The following is a 24,508-nucleotide window of genomic DNA, read 5'->3' on the forward strand; positions in this document are numbered from 1 at the left end:
TCCTGTCAGAGTTTGCAGTGTCGACATTAATGTCTTCTGTCCCTTTCCATTAATGTCACAATGCCGTGTGAGTGAAACCCCCAAACAAGCGTGTTTACACTGTATGATCCTGCAACGTGTGGATTTGCTGAAGTCTGATGATTAAAGCAGATGTAAGGAATATATCTAGAAAATATATGGTGTAATATACATTTTGTTACAAAATAATACCAATGCAAATACCAATGCACAATTGTCGAGGTGTTAAATAACAAAATATGATTGGTACGAGGAAAAGGGATCCATGGATGCTCTGTGAGGATCAGATAAAAATGTTCAATTTCATGATTTTGCACCAAATTGAATTACTTTGGCTCACTTCAAAGTGTGTACAGTCCTACCATACCACTTTATGGTTTCAATTTTGTTTTACTAATTGATAAATCATGCTGTTTAGGTTTTGAACACACCCCGATATTGGTTTAAACATATGCATATCGAGGGGCGGCACGGCGGTCTGGTGGTTAGTGCGCAGACCTCACAGCTAGGAGACCAGGGTTCGGTCCCCGCCCTCGGCCATCTCTGTGTGGAGTTTGCATGTTCTCCCCGTGCATGTGTGGGTTTTCTCCGGGTACTCCGGTTTCCTCCCACATTCCAAAAACATGCTAGGTTAATTGGCCACTCCAAATTGTCCATAGGTATGAATGTGAGTGTGAATGGTTGTTTGTCTATATGTGCCCTGTGATTGGCTGGCGACCAGTCCAGGGTGTACCCCGCCTCTCGCCCGAAGACAGCTGGGATAGGCTCCAGCACCCCCCGCGACCCTCGTGAGGAAAAAGCGGTAGAAAATGAATGAATGAATATGCATATCAAAGCAAATTGTATGTATATTTACCCAATTTAAGCATTTTGAAATAGAAATGGCTAAATGAAGTAAAAATACAAATATAAGGCATTTAGCAGACACTCAAAAATGCTGTGAAAATAGTCCCCCAAGGGAACATGTTTATAGCAACGAGCGTGAGTCTTATTTCTTTTAAATGGCTATTTTTTGTTTTGTATCTACTATAATGGGTAATATGAGCATAAAAGTGACTATTGGGTGTTATTTCCTGTCTAGAGGGCTCTAATAATGAAAAAAAAACATATTTAGAAGGTTTTCTATCTTTAACTATGAAAATATTTTGCTTGCAAGTAAATAAAATCCTACTTTGCTGAAATTCACTTATCACGGAACCATTTAACTGCAATAAATGGATTACTGCTGAATCATTGATATGCCCATAGGCATGTCCTCACCTCTCCAAACATTCCTGCTAGTTTTCCCTCGTTTTTGGATCAACAGTATCCAGAATCCTCCCCTTCTCAATTGCCATTCTGCCATCTGTGTATAAACCCTAAATACTGTATAGAGCGTCACAGTGTAGCCTCTTGCCATCAAGCCAGCACTATAGAGGCCAGAAGGCTAGAGAAGACATTTCTCCAAGCTGTGTCTACAGATTCCATCCTACCTCCATACTTACCGTTGTAATTGTGATTTATAATCATGTATTGCGAGTTCTAAAGGGGGCCTATTATGCTAATTTTTCGATCCTTTTTCGATCCGAGTTGTGGTCTCCTATAGAGCAGCTACACACAATAACCCGCACACAAAACTTTTTAGATTTTGCAGACTCTGCACCAGCTTTATTTCCTTTGATATGTGAGCCCTGCCAAAACGGTCTGTTTTCATTTATTCGGGGCATGACCACTCCGCTGTGATTGGTCACATGTCCAAAGTGCTTCCTAGCTATGAACCCTCTATGACATCACAAAGAGCCAGTTTTACACGCCTTTTGAAACCGAGCGTTTCAAGCTATCCCAAACTTCTTTTAGGGCTCACTTCCAAATGTGTAAACCTCCTTATCTGAAACTTTGGCATGGTTTAACACGAGAAGACAACATTCTAACTACATTCACAGGTCAGAAAAGTCTAAAAAACATAATAATAATTATGGCCGGATTGACAATGAACGCTGGTTTTCTTTAATTCTAAATTATGTGAATTCTGTGGGGAAAAAAGCCCATTTCCAAAATTGTGTGAGGATCTGCTGTATAAGTTGCTATTTTAAGATGAATTTACGACATCATGTAAAGGAGTATTTGAAGCATCTAGCTGAAAGGGGAAGTGTGTAGCAGGGTCAGCGCTGGGTGCTGGATCGGCCCTCTCATGCAAATATCCTCCCTCCCCTGTTGGGCCCTAGTCAAGCGTGGGGGCTCTGTGCTGGCCACAGCTGGTTCCTGTTTCTGCTAAATCACACATCCACCATTTGGATGATGCTGTCCCATCCCAACGCCATTGCTGAGTGGTCCTCCACTGACAGGCGTAGCCCTCTGAGCCCCGGACTCTAATGTCTGCTCTAGTGGCCCATCTGCTCTGCCCCACTTCTGCCCTTGCAGCCTGTGTCGCCCTCAGGTACTGGAACTGGCAAATGTCTGTCTCCTGGTGTGTGTCACACACCTTTACCTGAGTGTTACTATTTTTTCTGCTATTATTCTTGTATTCACGCCACGCTCCTTATGCATATGTATATATACACACAGAGTTTATTTGTGCTTTATATTAGTTTATATATTATATTGTCATATATTCTACATATGTCATATCGTAGAAAACTAGATAAATTGAGTTGAAAAAAATATATATTCACAAATGTTAAATTATTTTAATATTTCATTTATGTTGTCTTGAGGATTTTAATGCGATTTTTTTGTCATTCACTCCTTGACAAAAGCACCTATCACTTTTTTGCTTCAAAGATTGGGCACTCTATTGTATATGAAATCTTCATACTTTTTTTGCAAAGGTAATCACCAACTTTTTCTATATATAACTTTATGCATGTAGAAAAGTAAGGTGTCACTGCTATCTTGCAGCAACTTTCTATATATTCAACACATTTCTATTTTTTTTTAAATCCTAATAACACAAATAAATCCAAAATTCTTCCACTTATAGAAATTATTGACATTTTGTGAGCCAGAACACCTTCTTAAAGAAACATTGCCCATCATCCACAATCTTTATGTGAGCCATCAACAAATGTCTTTCTCTTTTCTGTATATTATTAATTATTAATTATAAAGAATTAACGGCTGCATGGTGGTTCGTGCGCAGGCCACACAGCTAGGAGACCTGGGTCCGAGTCCTCCTCGGGTGGAGTTTGCATGTTCTCTCAGGTTTCCTCCGGGTACTCCGGTTTCCTCCCACATTCCAAAAACATGCTAGGTTAATTGGCCACTCCAAATTGTCCATAGGTATGAATGTGAGTGTGAATGGTTGTTTGTCTATATGTGCCCTGTGATTGGCTGGCCACCAGTCCAGGGTGTACCCGCCTCTCTCTCGAAGACAGCTGGGATAGACTCCAGCATACCCGCGACTCTCGTGAGGATAAGTATAAGTATAGAAAATGGATGGATAAATTTTACAACCAGGGCTGTCAAACAAATCAATCACAATTAATCACAATTTAATCACAATTAATCGCAAATGTCAAGACCCTCGTGAGGATAAGTATAAGTATAGAAAATGGATGGATTTAACAACTAGGGCAAATTAATCACAATTTTCAAACAAATGAATCATGATTAATCACAAGTTGCAATTATGTGTGAAATGTGTCCATTTTCACTGTATTTTATGAACGAAAACAAAAATGATCAACAAAAAAAGTGACACAATAACATATACATTTGTGTCTACCAACCAACGTATCTACTATGAACTGCTAACCTTCTGGTTTCTGGACGACCTCGTCTACCTCCTGAGCCATAATAATAGCAATGTCGCTGTATGCGCATCACATCATATGAAAATGTTGACATATTTGGAGTGTTTTTCACAATGCTTTACTGGTGTTCATCTGTGTTTTATATCTGTAGAAGACTCCGGAAAGAGAAAGACAATCTGTATGTGTTCATGTCTCACATTAAGGATTGTGGATGATGGGCAAAATTCAGTTTTCCTATGAACCTCAAACAGCTGAACTTTCGGGAGCGAATACACTTTCTGCACACAGGATTGTATGAAATAAATGACCAGTAAAACATTTTCTTTGCCTTTAAGCAGCAGTCGTGTAATTCACCTTGAACACATTTAATACAAGTTGACCAGCTTTTATTAACTATTCTACTTACAAACACCAATCACTGTAATAAATACAAAACAGACAGGCAGGTAAATGTCATATAAATAAACATGGGGGAGAGCTGGTTTACAGGTTGTAAAAGGAAAAGAATAGGATGTGTGAGTTAGCTACGTTGACATTTTGGATTGATTGTATTTCATAGATATTTACTTTACATTGACAACATTTCATTGGCTTTTTAGATACGTCAGTACACACGCATGTAAATATACAGATGTTTTTTGAAGTCTAAAACAAGAAAATAAAAGTTGCTGAGAAAAAACGAGTCTATACTGTACACACACAATGTATAAACAGTGTTGGGAGGAATTGTTATTGTTTTCCAGTAAAAGGTAATCATGAATTACTATTTCAAATGTTGCAACACCGTTACCGTTACCGACAGTGAAATGAGGCACGTTATTATACACTCATATGTACATCAACCATCTGGATGTCGCTTCCATCTGCATTGTTCTACCATGCAGAAAGCTAAAGAGCTAGTCAACATGAGCTGTGGTTGCTCATTCTCAGGAAAACACTACCCGCTAGCGTTATGGAGGAGTCATTCAGTTACTAAGTTATTACTTTTGTGGAAAATGACTATAAGTAGTCACTTTTTTTTTTTAAGTAATCGGCCCAACACTGTAAAAAGGTTTCTATTTTGAGACTTGCTTCTATTTAGGCACACTATGTTGCCTTACTTTGTTTCTTTTAAAAGATGGCCTTCATATTGGAAATGAGAGTAAGATTGCTTCTGTATTCCAGGAACATGCACACATATAAAAGCACCGCACAGCAACATTTGTAGGCATTTCATGTGCGTGGTGTGAGCGTGTGATGTGGACTCAGTAGCGATGCTCCCCTCGGGTCATGTGGGAGGAGAACTCGTATCGGTCTTGACTGCGATGGCCACAGAGGTTGCACTCAAAGGGGTCTCTGAAGCCGTGACAGCCCATGTGTATGGTGTACATGACGTGGTCCAGGAAGAGGACACGGCAATGTTGACACCTGTATGCCCTCACCTGCTCGCCGTCTGCCGTCATCACCTTGAAGCCCTCAGAGGCCATCTCCATGCTGTCCCGAATGGCCTCATACTGCCGCTGCTGCTCCTCCTTCACCAGGGGAAGTGCGCCATTCCGCACTCCCGAAGTGATGTGGTTGGTTAGGTAGATGAGGCCGGGGGCCGCCCCGCCTGCTCTATCTCCGTTGTTACTCTCCGTGTCAGTGGAGTCTTGGCCGCTTTGGCTTGGAGAGCCGTCCTTCTCGCTGGAGGCAGACTTGGACTTGGAGAGCAGAAGCAGATTCTCAGCTGCACTGTCCTTGGCTGACAGGCCGTGACCCGTCCCCGGGTGGGCCTCTGGGGCAGACTTGTGCAGCGGATACATGGTTCCCAGGCCCACGTCGGAGGAAGAGGCTGGGGAGGGTTGCACCAATGGTCGGAGCGACTCTGCCCCCAGGTAGCTGATGGCGCTGTTGATGGCCTGGTCGATGACGTGGGGCTGAATCAGCTGCTCTGGTGCTCCATCGTAGGAGAGGTCTGACAGGCGCTTCTCACCTGAGGAAGCACACACACGTTGACCTCATAAATGCTTCATAAATAATGACAGTTACATCAATAACTCACACTTGACCTATTTTCTTAAATATCCACCCCACAGTGTTTATAAGCTGCAAGTGAGCCCAAAGTGGAATTACCCGTCAAAAGTTTGGAGACATTTTCTCATTTAAACATTCTTTCATCATTTAAGAAATAAGAGCTGCTGATTGGGAATCATTTTGGGATATGTACAATGATGTGAACGTAATCATGTGATGTAACCTATTAAGTAACAAATGCAGTCCAAACTGTTTTTATACACAGTCTCGGTTATGGTACAATATTGCGATTGCCCTCGACTCTATCATTTCACAAAATGAAGTGGCCAAATAATGCAACCTTGGCACTGTTGCATTTTGTCATTGAGTGTGACTTCTAAATAACACGTCATGGGGCAAAAAGAAGTGTTAATTAATTCCTCAAGTTCGATCCTAGCCAAGAAATAAGAACTCTCGAAAGCTAATGTTGTAAAAGGGCTAAAGGTAAAGCGGGTAAATAATCTAAAATGTGGAGAACTTGTTGTTAGTGTTGATTCTTCCCCTCTGCTCCTCGCCATCCTCACAAGCCATCTTGACCAGCCATCTTCAGTAAAGGTAAAAGTGATGTTCATGTATCCAAGAGTGTCCAAAGTTTGAACCAGTAAACTGTATTATGGGTTAATAACAGTAGTTACCAGGTATAGCTTACAAAGGGGCAAAACAGCAGAGATGATCATATTGGTTACTGTAATTTTGACTTCTTATATATTCGTAAATAGAAATGTTAAAAAAAAACATATTCTAAACCCTTCATGGAAGGTGGTACCAACATATTGTATGATCAATTATAACATGGTTCGGTGTTTATTATTTGTATTGACACAAAGTAAGCAGATTTCAGCCCTTACCCACAAACTTCTGTGGCATAGTGCTCTTACGCTTAGCTACATTATTAGCTAGCCTGTCTAGCACCAAGGCTCTGTCAGATCCCGTCTGGCTTAAGTCTTCCCTCTCTTCATTCTGGCTGCTTTCTTCCTTTACTACTGGAAAGCAAGACAGAGAAGGAGGTTTTAGTGTCAAAATATTTGGAGTTGGTTGATTAAGTGCATTTTAAAGGCATCCCCCCCCCAAAAAAAATCCCAGAACCTTTTTTGTTTATTAATTTTATTTTTATCGAGGAGAGCACTATTTTGAAACACGTTTCCTTACTAGTGCACAGATAAAGGACAAATCTGTCAGCGTAAGCTCCCATTTACATGTATTTTCTAGTGTATTCATTGAATCTGTGAGAAAAGATACATACAGAGTTCAGTGTTGGTCAGCTATCAAATATGAATTACATATGACCTTTTGTGCATTGTGTGAAGACACCAACCTGTGTAGATGCTGTTCTGCAGGCCCATACACTGGAGGTAGTTGTGGCACCGCTCCTTATGCTCCTCCAGTGAGCTGCGCTGCTTGTAACTCCGCCCACAGTAAGCGCATTTGTGTGGTTTTCCAACTAGAGAACAACAACAAAAATACTTGATATATGAACACAGCAAATAATATTTGTATAGTATACTGTATGTAGGTGAAGCTCAATAAATCCTAATACAGCAGGTCCTTCACTTACATTCTCCATTTAGCTTTCATGGCCCAGCAATTTTGTGGAATTTTGTTTGTTTCTTTTCTGCAGAAAAAATTCTTATTCACTCTAAGTCAGTGATAATTAGTCATCCCACCCACCGGCGCAAGTGGCAAAGAGGGAGGAGATCTGGGCTATGAAACAGCATAAAGGCATCCAGCACAACCACAGAGATGAGAAATGAGTGGATCTGTCTTGTGCTTTTTCTGCTGGAGTTTTCATCAAAATGTTGATTTGGGAATAATAATAATTTGGCAAGCCAATTATTTAGGGGGCAGTTATCCCTCCCACCCGAGTGTGGATCCGGCCCCGGGTGGCGAGTTGCCAAGTTGAGTTTCCATTCTGCAAGACGTCTTTGATCTGACAATTATACAAAATTATACAAATGCTGGTTCAGACGCTTACATTAAATAGTGGTTGCTGGTTGCATTTAAATGTGCCTGACAATCTGAAAAACCTGCCTGTGAGGTTTTGGTGACGTGTCTGCACTCTGCGCTTGTCAGCCAATTTACCAATGCAATGGTGCGCTTCTCCTGCACCAAGAATTGGCCAGATCGGAGCTGACGAGCTTTCAGCGCTTCACCTTGGGAACTTTTCACTGCTAAAAAATGTGGACACCTCCCCTGGTGCGCTAACGCCCATCTCAACGCAGCCCAGTCTACCAAATTGGCTGCGCACAGTGGTGCGATGGACAAAATTACACACTCTGGCACCCTGTGCCACCTTGCACTGCACCACAAAATTAGAGCCCTCTATGTTTAACGTGCACTTCCTCATTGTCATTACAAAAATGCGAGATGCATTCAGGGACACTGCAAACATCCCAAAAGGGGCTTTATAATGCACATGTGCGTGTTTAGATAAACAGGACTATAAAAAAACTGAAGTGGATATTATTCACTCACTTTGTAACTCTTCTCTAATTCTGATGTGCAATTTAAGTATGCTGGAAAATACACACGTAGATTTAGCTTAAATTAGGTGATGTCCTTGAAGCCAACCCCTCATTGCTCATAATAACACAATTTAAGTGATTCAAATGTCCTACTGCTCTTAAAGAGACTTGTGTTAGCTTGATTGGCATATTAAATTGGATCTTAAGAGATTAATCATGATTCATTCATTTAAAAGATTAATTGGATTAAAATGTGAAATCATTTGACAGCCCAAATATTTTTTATTGTACTTTTCATGTCTCCTTGTAGACCCAATCTCGTGTTTCGTCTCATCTTGTGAACTGAGGGCCTTTTGACTGTTGTGACTGTCCGTCTCAGCGATGATCATATTTGGTCTGAAATGTGCGAATCACCCTCAGAGCCAAAGCTAAGACCTTGTGAACATGATGGCTGAACCTGGTAAGAGTGCCATTATCCACAGTCAAACGAGTCTTGGATGGACAAGAAGAAGCCATTCATTCAAAAGAAACATAAAGAACAGTTACAGCTTGTAAATGTGACAAAGGGACAAAGACCATAATGTTTGCTACACGGCTACACCGGTTCATCAGGAGGAATGGGCCGGCAAACTAACTAAGAAAACTAAGGATATTGTCATACCTATGGACAATTTGGAGTGGTCAATTAACCTAGCATGTTTTTGGAATGTGGGAGGAAAACGGAGTACCCAGAGAAAACCCACGCATGCACGGGGAGAACATGCAAACACCACACAGAGATGGCAGAGGGTGGAATCGAACTCGGCCCACCTAGCTGTGTGGCCTGTGCTCTAACCACTCGCTCCCCCGTGCAGCCCCAGTTACCAAATGTGTGGTTGCTGGTTGCATTTAAATGTGCCTGACAATCTGAAAAACCTGCCTGTGAGGTTTTGGTGACGTGTCTGCACTCTGCGCTTGTCAGCCAATTTACCAATGCAATAATGCGCTTCGCCTGCACCAAGGGGGCCAGCAGCCCCAGTTACCAGCCCCAATGTTACCAAATACTAAGGAAACGTATGTAAACTTTTGACTGAAATACATAATTAAAAAGTCTCATTGCAGCATTTAGGAAATAATAATCCGAACCGACCTAAAACAGGAAAAGTTTCACTTGATTGTATTTCAGACTGTGCCAAAAAGTGTTGTCTTTAACGAATGTACACAGGACATTTGCACATATTACTACATGTATAACCACATGAAGAGAAATTTGCAGTGCAGCAGTGCTACTGAACATGGATGTTGTCTAACCTCATGCTTTTTTCAGTGAACCATTTCTCTACTCACCAGAGTGGGTGCGTAAGTGTCCGGTTAGGGCATCCCTCCTGCGACAGGCATAGCTGCAAAGGTGACACTTGAAGGGTTTCTCTCCAGAGTGGAGCTTGATGTGACGCAGCAGGTTGCCTTTCTGTGTGAAAGAAGCCCCACACTGGTTGCACTGGAAGGGACGTTCTCCTGCGAAGAAGAACACATCACACACCAAAGGCTATTAAATGGATGATGAAATGACATATTTTACAAGCACGTTCAATTGCATTAATTTTCCACTGATTTAAGAGTGAAAGGCCAATCTTCTCCAGTGGGAATGTGGGGTCACTCTGTTACAAGCATCCGGGGGAACCAGAACAAGTGAGATGATGGAGAGACTCCAGATTAGAACGTGTGGGGGAGTTCCACAGTGACGCTCCATCCCTCCATGCTCCCCCCTGCCCCATCAACTCCCTCTGCTCTGATCGAACAAGAGCCTTTCAGACTCAGCCTGCCAGTTCCGTAATGCACCATTGCCTGGGTCAATTTGATCTGAAAATCTCATTTTTTCCTCTTCTTCATCTCTAAAATAAGAGCAGCACATCACAATGCAAATTCAGCCTCATTTGAATAAAGTGAAGGAAACACTTTGTGTTGAGAGCCAGTCTTCCTGATCAGCGCTCCTGGAATAAACCAATATCCAGCCTCTCCGATTGTTGTGGCATTCTGTGAGAACCTTTTAATATGGCTTTTTTTTTAAATCCGTCCCTCTCAATAAAATAAGAGTCACCAGTGAAGCAGCAAAAAGATATAAAAGGGGAAATTCATTAAAAATGCATTTCAGGAGCAAAGACTCACCACAGAATATTCTCTATTCAAAAAGGAGTCAATTCATTATATCTTTTATTGTACTTTCTTTTGCATTTACATTAGTCGACTGTTCCTTTATTCCATTTTGAGTGTCATTAGTTTCTACAGCTTGACAGTTAAGTGCCTTTTTCAAAAATGTTCCCCACCACTGGTTTGGGTTCATTATGATAGAATATCAATTCAGTATTTTTGAAAAACTTTTAATAGCCAGATATTTGTGAATGCACAGAGATCCCACTTAATTGCTGCATTGGGAGCCCCTGTTTCTCAAATAGGTATCAATCTTTTTTTTAGATTATCTTTACTGCTTGATTGCACAATAAGGTGATACGTTACTGTTTGTTTGTCACATGGTGCGACTTGCTGAGCATGCTAATGGTGTATTTCATACATGATAGGAAAGGTCTGCAGTCATACAGCCAAAGTATACCGACTATTGTTTGTAAGGAAGCACAAACAGAAACAAGTTCTATCAAGCGTGACCAGCATGCCAAAAAGTAAGAAGACGCCCTCTTTGATGAGCAAAGCCACTTTGCCGCCCCTCATCCATCCTCAAATACAGTGCTGACATGGAATATGGGTGCAAATGGAGGGCATGATGTATTGCAGGTGGCTTACCAGTGTGGCTTCGCTTGTGCACCATCAACACATTGGGGCCAATACAAACTATCCCACAGATATCGCACTTGAGCTTCCCGTTGGGCAGCCGGATGCCGCCAGCCGAGGAGAAGACCTTGGCTTCGGGACTCGGCTGTGAGCCGTTCACCTTGGCCCCCGAGGAATCGATCACGCGCAAGTCTTCCGCGCACTCCTCCTCCTCCTCCACGCCATTCATGTCACAGGCCAGCCCATTCTCCTCATCACTGCGAGCCTCAACTTTAATGTTACAGGCTGGAAAAGAGGGCAAGGGGGAGGGGGAGGGCCACGGTTTAGAAGGAGAGCAAGATTGTGTCATGAAGTTATATAGAACGAGAGATGAGCAGTCTAATAGTGTGATTAGCTCATGTGACATATGAAAAGATGATGTGGCCTCTGTTTGACCTTTACCTGGTCTGGAAGAGGGCAATAGAATGTATTCTTCTTTCTGTTTATTTTTAACTCATTTGTGTCTCCCGTTTTTTTGTTTTTTTTTTTAAATTGCCAAGTCCAATTAATTTAATCCGTAACTCTGAACTCTGAACTCCTCAATCAAGTACACTAGACACTAACTGGCCCTGGATGCCCTCAGATACATAGCAGGTTTTAATTCATATGTAGATAGATGGATAAAAATGTAAAACATGTCATGATTAATTATTTATGATCTGCAATTCATTGATCTAATCATTCAGTTTTTTTAATCTCACCTAAAAATAGCCGAGGAAATCCCCGACTTTGAGGTATTTCATTTAATTAATTAATTAAATTCATCACCACATTTTTAAACATTCATTTTCCATTCATTGGATGATCAACTCACATGCTCCTCCATTTTCATGTCTCTCCTCACCGCTCCTCACCTTGCCCTCCCAACTACAATAGGAGCAATGTTCTCCCACATTTTTCAAGTGTCTGAGCACTTGAACATAGAGGTACTACCCAAAAAATTAGATACACCAGGCTCAGGACCCTTTTGCAGATGTTTTGGATTACTTGCCAGATTACAATTCGACTTTTTAGACCTACAACACTGAAGCTTTTCACAGTATTCAAATTTTCTGAGTTTGTGTATTTGTGGTTTAATAAGATGAAAATCCTAATCTTAAAGTTACAACAAGGAACTGCTTGAGATATGTCAATTTGCATGTGATGGCTCAATACAATTGGTTTTGAAAAAAAATTTTTTTCGAGTTTTTTTGTAAAGGCTTAAGCGTCAAAATAGGTACTTCTCTTGATGTTCATTGTTAGCTATCTCATATTAACTAGTTTTCTCTTGTTATAATGCACAGGAAAGAAATATGCCTTCATGTTCGTGATGGGCAAAATTAAAAAAAAAAGTGCAGTTCCCCTTTAAGGCTCTAACACGGACCAGCAGGCGGCCAGTCACGTGCAAGTAACACATATGGAACACCCAATGTAACTATGTGAATATCAAAATACAGAAATGGTGTACACACTAATATACATAGAGTACACACCCAATAATCATATTAAAAATGCATATAATAGGTATTATATAATCATAATAATAATGATATAATTTTGTATACTAATAAAACTTGCTTGGCATTCTCGGTAACTTGCTGTTGGGAAGTGTGCACCTTGGCTTCCCAATAAAAAACACAATGTTTCGATCAAAAATCTGCAAAGAATTGTATGTCTTTTCCTTACATCCCTACTTAGATCCATTCATGCAAGTAAAGTATTATATTTGTATCACTGGAGACATCACAGAATGCAAATATTATCTGCAAGAGTATTGCGCAATAAATTGCACAAAACATTGAATTTATTAAATTATTTCTTCTCTTTAAACGTTGGACTTTTTTTACATGATTATTTATGTGAAGTGAGGCTTTTTATGCTGAATTTCTCCCTGAAGCAACATGTTGATTCACAGGTGGAAAAGTTGCACGCTGTCAGCAGTGAGATGAAGAAAGATGCAGATCATCTCACACCATCACGCTTTGGTAAAAGAAACGACAGCGAGATAAACAGGAAACAGAGACACAGGAAGTCGTGTGAAAATAAGGACAGGACAGCAACAACAGCATACCATCAACATGCACACATGCTTTTGTCATTGTCTTTTGTCCAAATAATGAGAAAATGTACACAGTATCTCTGTCGGATTTGTGATGTTCCCAGAACAGAGCGTCCTCAGCATATCACCCACCTTCTCCTTCTTTTGCCAACAGATGACTTTAGAAATATTGCAGAGATGTGACACTGACACATCATGCAAGTTGCCAAGCTGTGGTTTGCATGTCGTGTTCACAGCCTGATTTCTCCTACGCTTCAACCCCTCTGCTTTTACAACTGAAGAGGAAGAAGTTGAGAGCATGAAACATTGGAATCCATGGAAAAGGGGAAGCATCAGAAAGTGGGCCTGTCTAACTGAAATACCAAGAATTATGGAGAAGTGACAGAAAGGGAAGCATGGGAAAGGAATTGTAAAACAACGTGTAACCGAAACAGGTTGACTTTTCTTTGTTTGCTTGAGCAGAAAAAGCCTTGCAGACACATTTCCTTGTCTTTCTGCACTTTATATATTTCAAGTGCAATTTAAGTCTGCGGTAGTCTGTAGTCTGATGCTCTTTCCTAACTTTATTCGCACCTGAACAAGTCAACAGCAGTGCAATTCCAACCCCATTTATGTACAGCATCTCCAACTCACAAAGGTCTTTAGTCTGTTCTTCCTGGGTACAATGCTTTGTCATTGCCACTAATGAACAGCACAACAACATTCTATATTCTATATTACGTGTGTTTTTCTAAATAAACAGAGACATACAGAAAAACAGAAAGTGGATATTAAATCAGTGACATTGTGACTCTTAATGCTGAAGTACAATTTGTATGCTCGGAAATCCCAGAAAATACACTCAAACCTGAACTCAACTTAAATTACGTGTTGTCTTTGATGGCAACCCTGCTCGGTATACCACAGTTAACATGTGATTCAAATGTTCTGCTACCATCATAACATGCAGCAAAAATGGGCATATTTAAGACATAGTTGCAAATGGTGATTAATGGTGATTAATTTATTAGAAAAATGTGATTGTGTTTACTATTGTCCTGATTCCACAACCATTAATAATTCTATAAACTGCCTAACATTTTCACAATTATTGCTGATTCATTATTTTAGTATTAGCTACTAATTCACAATGACCGACAATTACCACAATGTCTGGAGTTAAAAGTAAAAAACAAAAACTATTTCACGTCTTTGAACAATGCATTTCATCCCTGTAAAGCATTTCAAAGCTGATTTATTCACTCTGTCCACCAGAGGGAGCCAGAGGAGACACAGGCTGGAGTGTTAATTGATTTCTGCAGTGTTAAGTTGCTGTGTGATGACTATTATATGCACTATTAAGCTGACACTACATGTCAGACTGTATTGATAATTGAGTGATGATCAGAATTTTTCAATGGGTCGACAACCTTTTTTTTTACATAGCTCATTTTTGGCTACTGTGAAACAAAGAGCTACCTGGTCCTCACAGCTTACATATGTCCAAACCTGTTTTTCTTTCTAAAATTAGTGGGTGGCTTAAACACCAGAAAATTATGCTACCTATCATGGGCAGTTCAAAGCTTTGTGCGAGTTTGATATTTTCTTTATCTGCACTTTTATTATCTGAAAGTTGATTCACTTCGCTGCACACTGGGTTATCATGTTTCAATTGTATATTTATTGTCATATTTTTGTCGAATTGCTTCTATGATGACTTGGTTTTGGTACTTGCGACATTTGAAGTGCAGCTTCAGTGTGCACATGAGGGCACGACAGAGCTCCATAAGCACATAGAGCTCCATTTTTGTACAGAATGTTGAATTCCTCACCATACATCCTTTCAGAAGAATATGTTGGCTTTCTATTAATACAGTATGCATAATGCATAGAGCAGAGCTGAGAAACAGGCTTACAGTAAGTGACGATACCCCTGAATCCTAATCAGTCATTAACTCGGTCTTTCAGTGCAGCGTGGCTCTCGTGTGACCAGAAGGGAACCGTGAATGCTGGGCTGCTCATGGATATGGGGAAGTTGCAAGTCAACAGGGAGTAGGAACAAGGTTTCTCGACTTGATATGTTTGTCACAGTCACATATCCTGATTTGCTTGTTTTGGGAAGCGAGCGTCACAGCGCGTGGTAGACAAACAAACCACGCAGCAATAAAACAGCCGTGGGCCGATGTGGATAAATGTTCCCCTTGATTTACAAACAAGGAAGACGAATGTCCTGTGGCAGAAGTCATTGGGACATTTTGGTGTTGATAGACAGCAGATATGGGAAGTTAGATAGCGAGTGTGTTAGTTCTTGTCTGCTGTGTGGAAACTCACACTGAAGCTGCCAGTGAGTTCCTGTTACAGACACAGCTTAAACCTGTGTGCAAGGTAATACTTGTGCATCAAACAAAAAATGTGTGTTTCTGTTTCTCAGGATCAAATTCGGGAATGTTGCGTCTTGCCACTTGCTCATGAATAACATCTTATACGCAGGCCTTGGGAAAAATCATGCTTTTACAAAGATAGATAACCCAAATATTTTCATCATTTGGAGGTCATGATCCGAGATAGTCAGCTGGCCCATTAGGGGATATCAGCAACTGCTAAGGGCACTGCAGCTGCCCTTCAATAAAAATATATTAAAACTTAATTATTTTATCTTCTTAAACTATTACTGATTTTATTCTGTGTTGTAAATAGTTGTGCATATATTTTCTATGTCTGTATATTCTGTGTGGCCATAGAAGTGCTTTAAATCTCATGGTGTATGTGTATGGTGACAATGAATTTTAATGGATTCTAGTCTACTAGTGGTTTAAAACTGCAACAGAAGTCATTTTTCATAATTTTTAAATAGGTATTTTATATAGATTTGGAATATTTATATATGTTATTTTGGCTAAATTTTACTTTTTGTATCTAATATATATTTGAACTATTGTATGCAAATTGTGTGGCTATTGGCTGGAGTTGGTGGGGGCACACATTGTGTGGAAGTCGGGAACAGTACCTTTGGATTGGCAGACCGGGATGGTGGTCCCCCTCTTTGAGCGGAGGGTGAGCGGAGGGTGTGTTCCAACTATAGGGGATCACACTCCTCAGCCTCCCTAGGAAAGTCTATTCCAGAGTTCTGGAGAGAAGGGTATGACCGTTGGTCGAACCTTTGCTACAAGAGGTCCAATGCGGTTTTTGTCCTAGTCGCGGAACACTGGACCAGCTCTACACCCTCATGAGGGTGCTTGAGGGTGCATGGGAGTTTGCCCAACCAGTCTACATGTGCTTTGTGGACCTGGAAAAGGCATTCGACCGTGTCCCTCATGGCGTCCTTTGGGGGGGGGGGGATTCTCCGGGAGTACGGGATTGGTGGCGCGCTACTACGTGCCATCCGGTCCTTGTACAAACGGGGCAGGAGTCTGGTTTGCATTGCCAGTAGTAAGTCAAACCTGTTTCCGGTAAACATTGACCTCCGCCAAGGCTGCCCTTTGTCACCGATTCTGTTCACAATTTTCATGTACAGAATTTCTAGGCGCAGCCAAGGTGTTGAGGGTGTCCGGTACGGGGCCCTTAGAATCTCATCTCTGCTATTTGCAGATAATGTGGTTCTTATGGCCTCTTCGGCCATAAGAACAATTATTGCTGTCCCAGTAAACCTTTAACGTTTACTGGGACGGTTTGCATCTGAGTGTGAAGCGTCTGGGATGAGACTCAGTACCTCCAAATCAGAGGCCATGGTTCTCAGTCGGAAAAGGATGGAGTGCTCCTTCCGGGTTGGGAATGAGGTCCTGCCCCAGGTGGAGGAGTTTAAGTATCTCGGGGTCTTGTCACGAGTGAGGGAAGGTGGGAGCGTGAGGTCGACAGACGAATCGGTGCAGCCTCTGCAGTAATGCGGTCGCTGTACCGGACCGTCGTGGTGAAAAGAGAGCTGAGCCGGAGGGCAAAGCTCTCAATTTACCGGTCGATCTTTGTTCCCACCCTCACCTATGGTCATGAGCTTTGGGCGGATACAGGCGGCTGAAATGGGTTTCCTCCGTAGGGTAGCTGGATTCACCCTAAGAGATAGGGTGAGGAGCTCAGTCATCCGGGAGGGGCTCAGAGTAGAGCCGCTTCTCCTTCACATCGAGAGGAGTCAGTTGAGGTGGCTCGGGGCATCTAGTCCGGATGCCTCCCGGACGCCTACCTGGTTAGGTGTTCCGGGCATTCCCGGCCAGGAGAAGGCCCCGGGGCAGACCTAGGACACGCTGGAGGGATTATGTCTCACAGCTGGCCTGGTAACGCCTTGGTGTCCTCCCGGTGGAGCTGGAGGAGGTGGCCGGAGACCGGGAAGTCTGGGCTTCCCTACTGAGACTGTTGCCCCCGTGACCCGGACCCGGATAAGCGGAGGAAAATGGATGGATGGATGTGTGGCTATTTGAATTGCTGATTGTGGTATTTATAATTTACTATCCTGATTATTATTATTTAATGACTTATTTACATATTGTAATTTGTATTTTGAGGTATGGTGATTTTTATTGTATTTTAGATGTTTTTGGATTTATTTGCAATTTGTTAAGTATGTAAATTGGGTGACACGTAACACGTAAACTGCCGATGGAGGGGGGCGCCATATAACTAGTCGCCTGGATTGCTGATTGGAGATTTTTATCTCAGTGGCATTGAAACAAGTTGCTTACGCAGGTTTATAGTGAGTGGGAAGCAACACCCACACAAAAGTACAATATACACACATACATACAAAAAGATTGAATATTATTTTGTGCTCAATGTCCATCAACCACAGGAGACAAGGTGTATAAAGGTGTGTGTTGTGTGTGTGTGTGTGTGTGTGTGTGTGCAGATGTGCAACGATATGCAGTGCTGATTCTTTCAAGCTTGTTGGCCTTGTTCCTGAACTCTTTATCTCCCAGAGTGTTGAAACTGCCTGACGGCAACTTCTTTCTGAAGAAACTCTTACACATCCTATTTCAGTTTCCTCTCGCTTTTCATTTCTCACTGCGTGTCGCTAATCTTTGCCGTGATCTGGATGAGTGGAAAAACACCCATAGGATACAAGCTTTTGGGGGTGGGGTGGGTGTTGGGGGGTGATGGGGGTGGGGGGTAATCAGCATACAATTGCTGTGACTGAAAAACATCAAGTGGACCTGACAGAAGTCATCATATAGGAACGGGATATATAAGGCGTGTTCAAGGCCTCACATAAAAATCATCGATGAAATTTGGCCATAGCAGCCATGTTAGGGGACTTGAGATAAATATAAGCACAGATGGGAGCTCCCTAGCATCCTTAGCTTCACCGTGATATTCCCTGGCTTGATACTGACACACAGACTCAAATCAAGGCCACATTAACTATTCCTTAAGATTTATCTTGTTAAATACATGCCATGGATCAGAAGGCCTTTTTAAAAACCATTCCTGCCAATGATCTAAATGTGTGCCCTTGAATTACAAACTGAACATATTCCCCATGTCGTGAAAGTTGTCAGTGTATGTTGAACTTTTGATGCTGACAACATTTTGCATTAACTGCTGCTTTGGGAGTGATGAAATTGCTGGTGGGTCTCGGACCTGTTTTCTTGCGATTGTCTTCTATTAATACTCTTTAAGGTGGCGACAACGTCCAGTAGTGCTATTCAAAACCAACTTTTGTTAGTATATTAGTATGACCATGTTAGTATATGGTCGAAGGGCATCATCAGTTTGCTTCAAAGAAGTGGGTCATCAACACAGACGCCCATCGGCTTACTAGCGGTGTCAACAAAACTAAGTCAACATAAATGGAACACACAACGCAACTGCACCACATGTACTAATACAAGATCAAAACCACGCTTAGTACATACATGAAAAACTATACCTGCATATGCAGCCCGCAAGGCATGCTTGGTAACTTCATGGTAGCTACTCTTCTTCACACGCTACACAGTGGCACACTGTGTGATTTTTACTTGGCTTCATCTAGCACGGTTCTTTCATGATAGAATACGGCTTATTATTAGTCCAAAAATAAGCACATTTAAATTTTTTGCCTAAATGTAGGGCAAATTCATCCATAAAAATGGCTGAATTAACAAAAATATAAATGTAAGGCATTCAGAATTGCGAAAGGCATTCAGATTGTGATGATACGTAGCATTCTACACTGGTCACTAAGTGTCAGTAATGTTACTGTTATGTTTGGTGAGACACACAATCACCAGACTTGATCACCAGAACAACTGGCTTTTATTGCCAGTTTGGATTATCTCACAACAGGCACAGGCAACAGGCAGTCCCTAACAGGAGCTACAGTTGCAGCCGTAACCCAATGCAAGTTCAGACCTGTGACAATAAGGAATCCTACTTTACAGCAATTCACTTATGACGATCAGGTCTGAAATTAATTAACCCTGAAACTTCAAATTCAAACTTTTCCTGAAGTACGACATATTTGAGAAATTACAGTTTAAATATTTGGGAGCCTCGGTCCCAACCAGTCATACGGGCTCTTACAGCTGACGTACGGATTTTTGCTGATTTTCGAGCTGGCCACTGACCGTCCACAAAGGTTCTCTGCAGACGCTTAGGTTTTTTTCAGGTTGCAAGACAAACCGTATGCACCTGGTACCTCTTTGTGTGTTTTGCTTGCATCAGTTTTGTCATCAGTGTCATCCCGCATCGCACATATGTAATTAATGCGGCCAATGCACATTCAGATATGTCATACGCCCACCATGCGTGTGGAGATCTTACTCCTTACTCCATTTGGGAAAGGCCAAAAACCACATGGTCAAAAAAACCCATATGTCCTGTTGTGACCTTGGCTTAAGAAGTCCCACCATGACTTCTTAAGCCAAGAACCTGCGTTACAGAATAATAACTAAAAAAGCGTAACCCACTTAAGTCATGATCGGTAAAGTACTAGCTACTTTAAAAACATTTATCCTTAGAATTGATGATCTTTGGTGTTATCTGGGCAGGGTTCTAACGTCTATAGTGAAATGTGCAGCCTCTATTTTAAGTTCGAGTGGAACTTTTCAGTTTGAAAAGCAATACGTGGTCTGGATCGTACCTTTGTCCCCTCTGTTGTTCTGCTGGTGGGCGGAGCCCGCTGACAGGTCCTCCGGGACGGCCATAGGCTCCTCTGCCTCCTCGGCTGCATCGTTGGCAGGGGGGCTGTCTCGGCCTGGGGTGACACACATCAGCAAGCGGCCATCACTCTCCACAGAATCAACCCCTCTCAGGAGGACTAAAATGACCTTGTGGTGATTTAAATTTGATTTTGTCTACGGTGTGCGGTCTGTTACCTGGCATGGGCGCCATTTCCTGGGCCTCTCCCGTCTCCATGCGGTGCAAGTACTCTAATGGGGGGAGAGATTGAGATGTAAAAGTATGTCTGTTTAATCAAGAGCAGGCAGAGGAAGAATTACACAAAGGTAGAAGGTGGACTCTGTGTCACCTCGGTGAGATCGCTCTTGTCACACTGCTGTCGCCCACATGACTTTACAAAGACAATTTCATTACAAGTCTAAGATCAGAGACTGGCCCGGCTTTGGCTGATGGAACCCGCCAATATAGCCAGAGTATTCCGGGAATGGGCTTTCAGACCACATTTGTTATTTATTGTTAATTTCCTGCCACGTAATCATCTAAAAAATGCAAAGTGACTGCAGGAAAATTAAGCAGAAAATTAACTGGCCCCAGGTCACTGAGGATGCGGGTGCTTGCCGTGCCCAGCTGATCGCCGCTCGTGTTCTTTCTAATTTACTGAGCATGCATGGCTGAGCCCGTGGCCGCGTCGCAGACGCATGCAAGTCACAGTGGGCACCTAAAAGGAGGGTGCCAAGGCTAGGCGAGGCAAGGGTGTCAGCGAGATAGACGACGAATAGATTGAAGAAGTCAGGAGAGCAACTGCAACAGGAAGGTGGAGAGAAAAGAGTTGAACAAGAGAGACAAACAGTATCTTTCTTTTTTTTCTGAGCAAGAGAAGACAGTTGAGTCCAGAAGCGTTCGTCCGGCCAGGGCTGAATATCTGAGGAGTCACCAGCGCTCGTGGCCCCATTAATAATGAATGGACCTGAAGCCTGCAGCAGATGGGCCCGACAGCCTCGGCCTGGGCTCCGACACTTCAAGAAGCCCTCGGTGGGGCCGCTGCCCAGGCCAAGCAGCCACACAGGGAGAAGTGAAGCTCCCGAAAATAGCGAAACAAGCCCAAGGGAGAAGGGGAACCTAGGCCTTCCTGTTTAACTGACAGATGGCTCCACACATTTGGAACAAACAGTGGGAAGCGACGGGGCATATGTGTCGCAACACCACAATATTTTGCGGAGTCAAGTCAAGACGGAGGATGTTCAGTGGGAGGGGGGGGGGGGGGGGGCAAAGGTCACTGGTGCAGATGATTTGCTGCAAACCAGGCAGGGTGTTTGCGTGCTACTCCGGTGAGCTGCACCACCACCTTCTGCGTTTGGAGTTTGGAGGTCGGGGGGCAGAGGAGGGGTAGAGTCTCATGCGCCTTTTTTCTGGGCAGATGGTGTGAGGAGAAACACGGATGAGTTGGTGGGGGCAAGCTGAGAGGAGAAAAAAAAAACAGAGATCCTACTTTCAACCTAAACCTACTTGCATAGGCGTCTGGAAAGCATGGTGCACGCTGACGAGTCAGGAAGTCAATTTAGTTTCATTTTCATGAACATTTTACCATTATGCTTTTACATGACCACAACAACCTACAAGTGTGTGTGTGTGTGTGTGGAGGAACACTGGAAAAGTTTTGTTCTGAGTACAGGTGAGGAGAGGCAGGAAGAGGCTTGTGGCTTGACAGACTTATTCCTGCTGTGTGTTTTGTGTGTGTGTGCATAAATGTGTGTTTATTTGCAAGAGGAAGGGTGGGGGTGGAGGCATCTGCTCATAGAGAGGGTGGAGATGAGAAAGAGCGAAACCGTTAACAGATACTGAAGACCACACCAGTGAATTTTGGAGCCCCCAAAAAAGCGTGTGTGTGTGTGTGTATTCATATGTTTCCATAATAGTAAATTAAAAGTAATGGAATATACTGTAGACTCACACCTGCACATTTGTATGAAAGAGTGAAATAAGACAACATTTCACAAAATTATTACCAAACAGCATTATATTGAGAGGCAGGAAACTAAACTCAAATATGACCTCACTATGTAACTAAAATTGTATAAATCAAATAATAAAATTAAATTATATAAATTTTTCAATTAATACCTCTCCATTTTGATAGACTTCCCATACCGGATGAGATGGTGCAGCTGAACCCTGAAGAGTGTAAAATCAACAGCAAAACAATTCCACACATACACAATGCTGACGGAGTCGAAACGTGTCAATATTTAAAATGCTCGACAATGAATCCGACATAATCATGTCAAGTAATTTGAGTTGATCTAAATCATAAACCATGTTTAAATGTGATTCAATTTAATATTCCTGTTATATGTAATAATATATAATAATAATAATATCATATATAATAATATAATTATTAATAATATTCTTATTACTAGAACAAATACATCTTTTTAAATTGTTACATTTTCTCCAAAGCCCAAGGTGAGCTGATATAATAGAATTATCCTGCCATCAGCCATCATCCATCATTACAGGAAGGAGTTACTGTATATTCTATATCCTATATATATATATATATATATATATATATATATATATATATATATATATATATATATATATATATATATATATATATATATATATATATATATATATATATATATATATATATATATATATATATATATATATATATATATATATATAGAAGCTTCTCATCAGAAATTCATGAAATGTATGGATGGTGTAAGTAGCAGATGTGTTCTGGGGGGCCTATGGGGGGGGGGGGGGGGGGGGGGCAAAGGTGCACTGAAGAGAAGTTTCCCTCATTTGCATGTGACACACTTCACTAGTCTGCTCTTCAGACAATCATTTTAATAACTGCCTGTCTTGCGCGGCCTCCTCTATCTTCTGATGAGGCACACTTCTCCTGCAACACTGCCGCCATTTTTTTGGTTAAGTGCAGGTGTGTTTCCAAGTTTTAAATAGACGGAAAAGTGAAATTATGTTTTGGGAAGTGTTGCTTTTTTGTCAACCGGCTACTGTTTGCTTGAGTAAATTTACAGGATGCAACCTTCCTTTTGTTGTTACTTATTTTAGCCACTGCATAAAAAGAAACTGTTGTACAGTATTTAAAAAAAAAAATAAATATATATATATATATATATTTATGGAATCCTTCATCAACCCTAATTATATGTGAAACGGTTTTATAGGGACATCATCATCATTCCTGTGCTTAATTTTTAGAATGATCGCATTAGTCTGTTTTTATTATGAGCTAAATAAATTTAAAAAAGTTTAATTAGTCCTGCGTAATGCCTAATGTAGAATGTTTTCTTCCCGTTACACAATAAAAAATGGTGAGCGTGTTGCAGTATATGATCACATTATTTTTGTAAGAGTCCACGGTAAGATAGTGCCACACTTTTACGTGTCTGAGCCCGCATTTATTGTCTAGAAAGTTGTTAAAAATGTTTCAATCTTATTTTGCAGTCGTGCGCGCATCCGTTGCAACAGGTGTTACAACAGAAGAGAAAAACGGATGTTTGAAACTGTTATCAAAATTGGCTACACGAACGAGAAAAAAAAGGAAAGTAAGATTAGAAAATATAGATATATTTTTACTCGAAATTTGGAAATGATGCATCATTTCCCCGCCTGAAAAAAGCCACAAGGAAAGTGGAAAACGCTGCGAAATGATCTGTTATTCTGTAGCTCTTTATAAGAAGTTACATTATGGGGGAAAAGTCATGAATTCCCCGCGTCTATTCTAAAAAGTGACGAGTTGGTGTCATGTCCCGGCAGAGAAAAGCGCGCGTTGAGACGGGATGTGATGATGCACCTGCAGCAAAACTCTACAGGAGCCTTTCCCAGCAAGTGCATGTCTCCTAAAATAAAGCTGTGGACTACACCGCGTCTCATGTGCGACTATCGTCTTGTTTTATAGTCCAGAATGCTCTCGCCGAGTTAAAAAGCCAGGGCAGCCACTTTACCTGCTATTCCTTGAGTTTGCAGTATGAAGTTCTTCCAACTGTCCCCGGCTCCATGTGCAGAAGGTCGCAGCGTCGTGGCCCCATGGAGCTGAGCCCTCAGTCCCTCCCCTCTCCACTGCACTTCCTCGTTCCAGCCCAACATGACTACACTGTCCTCCACTGAGGCATTTTGCTTGCTTTTATCCACAGGCCCAGTGTGTGGCGGGGCGTCTTGGCACTTGCTTTGTGTCGTGCCAATAAAAGCTGACACCCAGTAGACCATCACTGGCAGCCATGCATGAGATGGGATGAGGCGCGCGCTAGAAGAGTGGACCATTGGTTATTTATTTCATTCTCACCGAGGATGCTGATGGAGGAGAGAGAGGGGGGTCTTGA

General features: G+C 41.8%; 1 protein-coding gene and 1 long non-coding RNA gene across 2 annotated transcripts; one reads left to right on the forward strand and one right to left on the reverse strand.

The window, feature by feature from the left end:
• The first annotated feature begins 1,856 nt into the window (after positions 1-1,856).
• On the forward strand, positions 1,857-10,294 carry LOC131107742 (uncharacterized). Its single transcript, XR_009120324.1, has 3 exons — positions 1,857-1,940; positions 8,556-8,705; positions 9,575-10,294. It is a non-coding gene; the product is annotated as an uncharacterized LOC131107742 (long non-coding RNA).
• ikzf1 (IKAROS family zinc finger 1 (Ikaros)) lies at positions 4,110-24,411 on the reverse strand. Its single transcript, XM_058058010.1, is given in 9 exon segments — positions 4,110-5,703; positions 6,632-6,766; positions 7,099-7,224; positions 9,572-9,739; positions 11,021-11,293; positions 20,113-20,226; positions 20,348-20,401; positions 24,134-24,345; positions 24,347-24,411. Coding segments are annotated over 9 exon segments (1,854 nt in total). The 5' UTR covers positions 24,409-24,411; the 3' UTR covers positions 4,110-4,993.
• Between the last annotated feature and the right edge of the window lie 97 nt (positions 24,412-24,508).

The sequence above is a fragment of the Doryrhamphus excisus genome, chromosome 20 (genome assembly GCF_030265055.1).
Source record: "Doryrhamphus excisus isolate RoL2022-K1 chromosome 20, RoL_Dexc_1.0, whole genome shotgun sequence".
Taxonomy (NCBI): Eukaryota; Metazoa; Chordata; class Actinopteri; order Syngnathiformes; family Syngnathidae; genus Doryrhamphus; species Doryrhamphus excisus.